The following is a 9,446-nucleotide window of genomic DNA, read 5'->3' as shown; positions in this document are numbered from 1 at the left end:
ATGGAAGCCTTTTCAAGTGTCTTTGCTTACTGTCAACATCTCAAGTCACTGTCGGATCAACTCAAGAACGTCGACTTTCCGGTCGATAACAGTAGGTTGGTTCTGCAATTGGTGTTCAGTCTCACTGAACCCTACAAGAGAGTGGCCACACTTATCCGTCAAAGTGATCCCTTGCCTCAATTTTATCAAGCACGGTCGATACTTGTTCTCGAAGAATTCTGCCTCAAGAAGGCGGCTCAGACCTCGTCCTCCGCCATGGTGGCTCGTGACTTGGACGAATCTCAAGAAATGTCTGATCATTCATCAGCACGCCTCACAAATAATGGTGGAAAACAGTATTCAAACCGTGGCAATTCTAGAAAGAATCGCAACAACACTGGTGGTTGTGATAACTCAGGCGCTGGCAAGGGAGGCTTTGGTGGCGGGGGTAAAAGTGGCGGTGGCAACAATCGTGGGGGTGGACAACAACAGCCCCAGAACAACCCCTGGCCTGCAGGACAGCAATGGCCTTGGCCATGGATGCAGTGGGTTGTTCCTCCTTGTCCGTACCCAGCTACTCCATGGGTCAGGCCCAATTATCAGCAAACTCCACGCCAACAGCCCGGTATTCTTGGGTCTAGACCTCAGCAGGCATACACAGCCACAACTCCTACTCCAACAGGCATCGAGGCTGCAATGCACACCCTCGATATTACTCCTCCAGATCTGAATTGGTATATGGACACTGGTGCCACCTCTCATATGACGTCCACCTCAGGTAATCTCACGTCTTATTTTAATATGAGCAATCATCGTGGTATCACTATTGGTAATGGTCAATCAATTCCTATTCGTGGTTATGGATAGACTAACTTGCCTTCCCCACATCCTCCTTTATCCTTGAAAAATGTCTTTGGGTTTTCTGTGAAGGATTTTTAGACAGCGATGCCTCTAATGAGGTGTGAGAGTCGGGGCGCGCTTTATCCTATCATCGAGTCCACCACTCCAGCCACTTCTTCCTCTACTTTTGCTACCTTAGCTCATTCTCTTTGGCATGAGCAGTTGGGACACCCGGGAGTATCTATCTTGCATTCTCTTAGGAAGAATAAATTTATTGAATGTAATCAAATTAGAGATTCTCGTATTTGTCATTCATGTTCTCTTGAAAAACATATTAAGTTACCATTTGTTTTGTCACATTCTCATACTCTTATGCAATTTGATATTGTTCACACTGATCTTTGGACATCACTTGTTTTGAGTTCCTCAGGGCACCGATATTATATCTTGTTGTTAGATGATTATTCTAAATTTTTGTGGACTTTTCCTTTGTCAAACAAATCAAATGCTTATTCCACATTCATAAATTTTAGAACTTTCATCCAAACTCAATTCGAACGGGAAGTAAAGAATATACAATGTGATAATGGTAAAGAGTTTGATAATAAGCCTTTTTGGGATTTTTGTAAAGTGAATGGTATTTCTTTCCAATTGTCTTGTCCTCATACTTCTCCTCAAAATGGGAAAGCCGAAAGGACAATTCATACAATTAACAATATTGTTCGTACTTCACTTGCCCATGCGTCATTACCTTCTTCCTTTTGGCATCATGCCTTGCAAATGGCGACTTACCTTCTCAATATTCTTCCTCATAAGTTATTGAACTATAAATCTCCTCTTAGGGTTCTTTATCATAAGGATCCGACCTATTCTCATCTTCGGGTTTTTGGGTGTTTATGTTTTCCTCTATTTCCTTCCACTACCATAAATAAACTTCAACCCCACTCTACTCCATGTGTTTTTTTGGGATATCCTTCGAATCACCATGATTATAAATGCTATGACTTATCTTCTGGGAAAATAATTATAAGTCGTCATGTCATTTTCGATGAGACAATTTCCATTTGCTAAATTACATACTCCTCATTTTCAGACTTATGATTTCTTAGATGATGGCCCAAACCCATACGTGGTCCACCATTTAGTGTCTCAATCCACTACTCCTAATGCTCAAACTCCTGGTCTAGTTCCATTTGGGCCCAACTCCCCTAATATTGCAACCGGCCCAACCATTGAGCCAAAGAAGAATATTGTTAATTGTACGAATTGTCCAGCGACTGCTTCCCCTCCTCCTAGTCTAGCCCTTCTTCACGTCCTAGCCCACCTCTTTGGGCTGTTACACGCAGCCAACATGGGATAGTTAAGTCAAAGAAGATCTTTAATCTTCATACTGCTGTTGCTAAATCCCCTCTGCCACGTAACCCCGTGTCGTCCCTTCGGGACCCGAATTGGAAAAAGGCTATGGATGATGAATTTGATGCTCTTATTAAAAATAAGACGTGGGAGTTGGTGCCCCGTCCACCTGATGTTAATGTAATTCGGTCATTGTGGATTTTTGCTCATAAAGAAAAATCTGATGTTTCTTTTGAGAGGCATAAAGCCTGTCTAGTAGGTGATGACAAAACTCAATAGGTTGGCATAGATTGTGGTGACACATTTAGTCCAGTGGTCAAACTAGCAACTATTTGCATAGTTCTGAGTCTAGCTTTGTCTAAGGCATGGCCCATTCATCAACTTGATGTCAAAAATGTCTTCTTACATGGTGAACTTAATGAGACTGTCTACATGCATCAGCCTATGGGTTTTAGGGACCCGCAAAAACCAAATCATGTTTGTCTATTAAAGAAGTCTCTATACGGGCTTAAACAGGCACCACGAGCTTGGTATAAGAGATTTGCTGATTTTGTGCATACACTTGGGTTCTCTCATAGCACTTCAGATCATTCTCTTTTCATCTATTGACAAGGTACTTCTATGGCTTATATTTTGTTATATGTGGATGACATCATTTTGACTGTTTCCTCTGATGAGCTTCATAAGTCCATTATTACCCTTCTTAGCTCGAAATTTGCTATGAAGGACTTGGGACAGTTGAGCTATTTTTTGGGCATTGCTGTAACTCATCATGCAGGTGGTTTGTTTTTATCTCAAAAGAAATAAGCCATGGAGATTATTGATCGTGCTGGCATGTCTTCTTATATGTCATCACCTACCCCTGTTGAGACTAAACCAAAGCTTAGTGTTACATCAAGCACTCCATTTGAGGATTCGACTCTCTACAGGAGCCTTGCTGGGGCTCTACAATACCTTATTTTTACCAGACCCGACATTACATATGCAGTGCAACAGGTGTGCTTATGCATGTATGACCCAAAGGATGAACACATGCACGCTCTCAAGCGCATATTGCGCTACATTCGGGGTACTATAGACCATGGTCTTCATCTTTATCCATCATCTACATCCACTCTTGTTTCTTATACAGATGCTGATTGGGGTGGATGCCCGGATACGAGACGGTCTACTTTTGGGTATTGTGTATTTCTTGGTGATAATTTGATCTCTTGGTCAGCTAAACGATAGGCTACTTTGTCCAGGTCTAGTGCAGAGGCTGAATATCGAGGGGTTGCCAATGTAGTTTCAGAGTTATGTTGGTTGCGAAATCTGCTTTTGGAGCTTCATTGTCCGATCCAGAAGGCTACATTGGTTTATTGTGATAATGTAAGTGCGATATATCTTGCGGGCAATCCGGTTCAACATCAACGCACTAAACACATTGAGATGGATATACATTTTGTTCGTGAAAAGGTTGCCCGTGGTCAAGTTCGAGTTTTACATGTCCCGTCTTGTTATCAGATTGCAGACATATTTACCAAAGGACTTCCTTTGACGTTATTTGAGGATTTTCGAGATAGTCTTAGTGTCCATCGACCTCCCGCTTTGACTGTCGGGGTGTGTTAGAATATATGATAATATATTCTGATTTTATATAGTTATTATATCTATTGGGTTTATCTATAGCTTTATAGTTATTATATCTGTTAAATTTATCTTTAGTCATATCTTTAACTATTAGGTTCATCTTTAGTTTTATAGTTGTTATATTTATTAGATTTATCTTTAGCCATTCTATTAGATTTATCTTTAACCATATCTTTATCTTGTAATCTTGTATATAAACAAATGGTGCTTAATGAATTATTCAAGGAAATAATTTCTTTCAATTTCAATCCATAAATTTAACTTAACAAAAGTATTAAAATTTAAGTGATTTTCATTCGATAAGAGTTAATTAAGGTTAAATTACTAAGTAACTTTCTAAAATTAGTTATTTTTGGTACAGTTTCTAAAGTTGGTTTGTGATAACTTAAAATTATAAGAAAATAATAATTTATGATAGTCTTAAAAATTATAAAAACTCGGTTAAAAAAAATACATGATAAGAATTAGATTAAAAATAATTTAAGGACCTATTTAATAATTTAACCTTCAATTCAAATCCAAAACTTAATTTTCCTAGACTTTTTGTTATATAGAAATTAATTAAAATACATTTTCTACTGAGAAATTATTCATAGAACAAATTTTATAGAAAATAACAAACTTACGGTGTTTCTAATTGGGGTTGGATGAAAATTCCAACTACAAAAATCCACTTTCCAAATTTCATCCCCCGAGCCTTATTTGTCCGACGTAATGTATGTTTTAAAAAGTTACAATACATTCTTTAACATTTCATATAGTCTTATTATTTAAAATATGTTAAAAATTACAAAAAAAAAATCATTAAATTCTGAAATTTTCAATAAATTTTAACTAATGAGAAAAAAGTATATTCAAAAGTGTGTTAGAGAAAGTCATCAAACATTTCTCTTTGTTTTATTCTTACACTTATCTTTCACGAGATATTTACATAATAAAATCAGTTCAATTCTGAAGAGGAAAATGAATTTCATCTATGGCTATGTTTCTAAGATTTCAGATTTCAATTTTCCTATGATAGAGTTCTATTATAGAAATACTTTTCTATTGTAAAATACAAGAAAATTGGCTTCTATACTAAACATAAAATATATATCTATAGAGATAGATGATAATTTGAAACTAGATAAATTCAAATATGGAAAAGGTACTCTAGGGGGATTATTTGTCTTTTCCTAGAGTCCGATTCACTTTGGCACTCATTGGAAACAAAGTGGTCTTGAACTTCAACTAAAGCCATCGAACAGAAAGAAAAATAATAGACAAAAATGAAAATTACAACAAAGGAAAAGGATTTCTATTAGTTTACTCATCTAGATGATAAGAATCCCGGTTGACCAACGTAAAAAAAAATTGCTAATTTGAGGGAGGGAAGGGGGCATTTTCTCCACTACTCAGGCGTGTAAAGATCAAACAGCAACCAGCAGAAATCTGAAATTCAGCAGCAACGCTTCAGGGTGGATAGTTATGCCTTTGTGCATTGCATGGAATAAGAAGACCAACAGCTTTCAAGAACCATCTACCTTTCTTCTCGTTAAGTAAAAGGATAGAAGTTTGAAAACAGCAAACTGCCAAGAAAAATATATGCTATAGAGTATGCCCACATCACGTATCCCCATCTAGAGTATTTTCCAGGATATGCCATTATATATGAAGCAAACCAATAAAGTGGAGGGCTGGCAGACAAGAAACGAGTTGAAACCTGTTAAATGTCAATTACCAAAAATTCCCATTAGCAAACACTTTTCGCCATTCTTAAGCAACAAATGGATATGATAGAAATTGATTAAAGGTGCAATGGGTAAGAGTAAAGTGGGATAGCAGAAAATGAAGGGTGCATATATACTTGTGGCCAAATACTATGTCAATTTTCATTACCCATTTTTCACCAAGTACAAACTCGATAACCAAGTTTAGAACATTTAAGCAATATTCAGGACCAGGTCTTAAAACATGATTACAAAAGTTCAAGATCACACTGGCTAGTTTTCTTAACATGATAAATAGAAGCAGAAGAAAACAAGACAGTTGACACTACCTGTACATGCATGATGAAGAAAGCAGTGCATGCCATGAATCCCAAGTGTAACACAAATGGAAGAACAGAAGCAGACAAGTATCCTGGCCAAATTGCTGCTGGCTCAGATTCTAGGTGAACATTAGCAGCATCTCCCTTGCTCACATTCTTTCTTCTCCTAAGATTGGAATGTTCTGCTGCAGGAGTGAGTAGTGTTATGGTTGCAATGATAAGATATAACGTTTTATTGTATATCCCAAGTCACAAGATTATACATGCTGTATAGAACAATGAATGAAGGAATTAAGCATTCACTATTATCACCAGGCAGGAATGACCTGACAATTGAGTTATGCTGTGTAATACTGTAATTGATTATATGTGTATAATCAATTATACAGCATAACAACGAATGAAGTAATTAATTATAACTGTACATATATCAATTATCACCAAGCAGGAATGACCAGACAAACAATAAAATGGCTGAACCACAAATGTGAAAGAATGAAAAAATAGCGCCACCACAAAAAAACTGTTGGTGGATGATTTAATTGTTATACCCAAGTCAGTGAATTACTTATCACCATTCCTCACAAACCAATGTACTTCCAACTAATGCAAAATAATTCTAAAACACAATCTGTTTCAGAACCATACCTTCTACCCTAACAGAGGATTTCTTCACACTTCGGGCTTCTTTGGACCTTGAGAGTTCATCTAATAAAAACACAACTCCACGGCTCTTTTCTTCCATAGGAGCTAAAAAACCCAGTGAGAGAAAGTTTTGAGGCCTTGACTTAGCATAATGGACAACTGAGCAAAGTGCCAGAGACAGTATTGGGGAAGCAAGAAGAAAGTTAGGCAACTGTTTCAGCTGAAAATATCTCAAGAAACCTACACCCCTGGCCAATCAGAAATTAACCTTCACTGAAAAATCTGATTATTTAAATTTTAAACATACAAGTTCCAACTTTATAGACTACAGAGAAAATACATCATAATAGGTTGCATAGACTAGAGTATAATAATTCAGCCAATAAGATAGCATTGGCAAAATAAATCAACAAAACTATTGTAACTTAAAAATAAACTTACCAATAATGACTTTGGATGTAATTGTAAAGTAATGGTATTCTTGCCTTGCACCATGGCCTTATTTCATCAGGAGAACGTCCAACACACATATTGTAGTAGCCATAAGCCTGGAAAGCTACAAATGGAGCAAAAATACATGCAGTACGTAAAGCTCCAGCAATAACAATCTGCAAAGCCAACTGGTACAATGACAAAGAATCAATCAAGTATTCTAGTTGATAATTCAAACTAACAGCATTTGAAATCTTTTTTCTTTTCAGCTGACATGGAAATCAATCCTAGAACATCTACTCTAACTACTTGAGTTACATCTATATGTCAGTTTACAAATGTTCCCATACCACATAGTTAAAAAACAAAATTCATCAGGAAAAGAAAAATTATTAGTTCTATGCATATTTACTTTCTACTCTACTCTATGACCTATCACGTGAAAAATCCACAACAGCCAAAAAAAAGACTCAAACTTATTTTTTTAGGATACAATATGTCACCCTCACCAGTCTCACACCCCCCAACTTCCACACCTAATATCATAAGCATCCATACTCGGTCAATAAAATTAGCCATCAAACACTCCAAATAAAAAAGAAAAAAAAACTTATTTCTTCAGACAGTAAGAGCTAGAGCTAGCAGCCATGTTCATAGAATTCACCCTCTCTTTTACCATAAAGCAGCAATGACTATATTCATAATTTCGCAAGTGCTTGAGACAGTTGCTTCAAATTCACAAGCACAGAAAACCGATTCTAATATTAACAATCACAGTCATGTGAGACTGAACGCAATCGACATTTTCCAAATTCCAACCCACTTCCATCAAGGGCAAAATAATTAATATAGATACTCTCACATGACAATGTAGGAAAGAAGAAAGAGTGAAGAAACTAACAGTAACACGCTTTTCTTGAAACATAGCATGATAAGCGCGATGCATAGTCTGAAAGCAGAGATAGCCAGCATTCAGCACCCCATTAGACCTAGCACAACCGGAGAGCGCAAAGAAAAGAACAGCCAAATTGTTCCCACCAGACATGAAGTGGTACATTCCTCCGAAACACAGAAGCGCGTACAAACTCTCCGAGTATCTGCCATCACACAAACCAAACACCAAGTCACAAAGAAACATAAATATGAATTCAGTCCCTGTAAGTTCGCGTTTTTTTTTCTTTTCAATTTTAGTCCTTGTAAGATCGTGTTTTTCCAACTTTAGTCCCTGCACAAACTTAGAAGCACTAAACACACTTAAAAGACCAAAATTGAAAAGGCACACAAACTTACAAGCACTAAACAAAACACTTACGGGGACCAAAATTGAAAATGCGCAAACTTTTGTTGTTTTCAAATGGAGAAAAGAGCATTACATGGATGAATAAAATATAGAGGCAGGATTAAAGCAGAAGAAAACGGTGGCCCGAAGCGCTATTTGGGGGTCCTTCAAGACGGTGAGGGAGAGCTTGTAGAAGTAGAGAGCGGCGAGAACGAAAGCCATGTTGTTGATGACGTAAGCGGAGAGAGCGAGGAGGGGCCTTTGGTTTAGAAAGGGAGAGAGAAAGGCGAAGAGGGTGTGAGAAGAGAGGGAGAGAGAGAGAGGAAGGAGGGGTAAGAAGGCGAAGGTTTGTTCGTACTCGTAGCCGCATTGGGCGATGCGGAGGAAGTAGACGGAGTCCCAAACGACGCCGTTTTCGAGGGGGGAAGGGTGGGTGGTGGAGTTGGGGTTGGGGGTGGAGAGGCATGGAGGGTTTAAGGATGCGGATGTGTCGTAGGGGGAAACGAGGGTTCGGAAGAGGATGATTAGGGTTACGAGGAGGAGTCTCGAACATATTGCAGATTTTAGAACCAAGACTTGGTGATGGTTAGGAGGAGGAGGAGTATGGTGTGGTAATGTTTCCACCATTTTGGAATGAAATGAGCCCTGCTAACTGCAGGGCGTCCACTCCAATATGTATTTCTTATTTTTGTTTTTCTAGTAGATCGATTATGTATTTCAAACACACAAAAAAAATGCTTTATTTAACGAAATATACAGTTTAATTTTTAATTTATTTTTGGGTACACCATGGAGGGAATGGTAAAAGCAAATAAAGGAGTATGCTTGAAAATCAAATGAAAAATTACTTTTAAGATAAAAGTACTTTTGTAAAAAGATTAGGACTTCTTGTTTTTATTTTATTTTTATTTTTATTTATTAGATCTACATTGAAATGCATAATGCAAAAATAATTTCAACTGTAGAACAAACATGTACTAAGAAAGTAAGTGCTTCTATTAATTAATGGATATAAAAAGTATAAAAAGTTATGCTATCAACCATTATTATAAATAAATTTTGGTGTACTTTCTAGGATAATTTATCAAAGTCAAATATATCATTTTTTTTTTGGAAGGAAGGTATTCCATATTTAAAAGTAATGAGACTAACGCTTAATACGTAAAGATCATCGAAGGAATCAAATTTTTATCGCTCGTTTGGATACGTCAATTCAATCGGATGATTCATTTTTATTGGACAATTTGCTTTGAAAAAAAT

The 9,446-nt window shown here is 37.1% G+C and overlaps 2 protein-coding genes across 3 annotated transcripts; one reads left to right on the top strand and one right to left on the bottom strand.

The window, feature by feature from the left end:
• On the top strand, positions 1-846 carry LOC121175206 (uncharacterized). Its single transcript, XM_041017543.1, has one exon. The coding sequence runs from the start codon at positions 1-3 to the stop codon at positions 844-846; it is 846 nt and encodes a 281-aa protein (XP_040873477.1).
• A 4,060-nt stretch (positions 847-4,906) lies between these two features.
• Positions 4,907-8,900, bottom strand: LOC100787801 (GPI mannosyltransferase 2). Of its 2 annotated transcripts, none has more exons than XM_006583860.4 (6): positions 8,281-8,900; positions 7,809-8,004; positions 6,917-7,095; positions 6,479-6,723; positions 5,840-6,015; positions 4,907-5,503 (listed from the first exon to the last, which is right to left on the bottom strand). In XM_006583860.4, the coding sequence occupies exons 1-6, from the start codon at positions 8,811-8,813 to the stop codon at positions 5,336-5,338; spliced, it is 1,497 nt and encodes a 498-aa protein (XP_006583923.1). In that variant the 5' UTR covers positions 8,814-8,900; the 3' UTR covers positions 4,907-5,335. The 2 variants fall into 2 exon arrangements, with proteins under 2 accessions (XP_006583923.1, XP_006583924.1); XM_006583861.4 differs by having other exon boundaries at positions 5,840-6,012.
• Positions 8,901-9,446: the final 546 nt, after the last annotated feature.

Source organism: Glycine max, chromosome 7 (assembly GCF_000004515.6).
Source record: "Glycine max cultivar Williams 82 chromosome 7, Glycine_max_v4.0, whole genome shotgun sequence".
NCBI lineage: Eukaryota > Viridiplantae > Streptophyta > Magnoliopsida > Fabales > Fabaceae > Glycine > Glycine max.
This window is presented reverse-complemented; position numbering and strand designations above follow the sequence as displayed.

Coding starts and splice junctions, on each gene's coding strand:
- LOC121175206 (XM_041017543.1), top strand. CDS start 1: ATGGAAGCCTTTTCAAGTGTCTTTGCTTACTGTCAACATCTCAAGTCA.
- LOC100787801 (XM_006583860.4), bottom strand. CDS start 8,813: ATGGTGGAAACATTACCACACCATACTCCTCCTCCTCCTAACCATCAC. Junction 6,724..6,916: donor TACATCCAAAGTCATTATTG/GTAAGTTTATTT, acceptor CTGATTGGCCAG/GGGTGTAGGTTTCTTGAGAT. Junction 6,016..6,478: donor ATCCTCTGTTAGGGTAGAAG/GTATGGTTCTGA, acceptor TCACTCCTGCAG/CAGAACATTCCAATCTTAGG.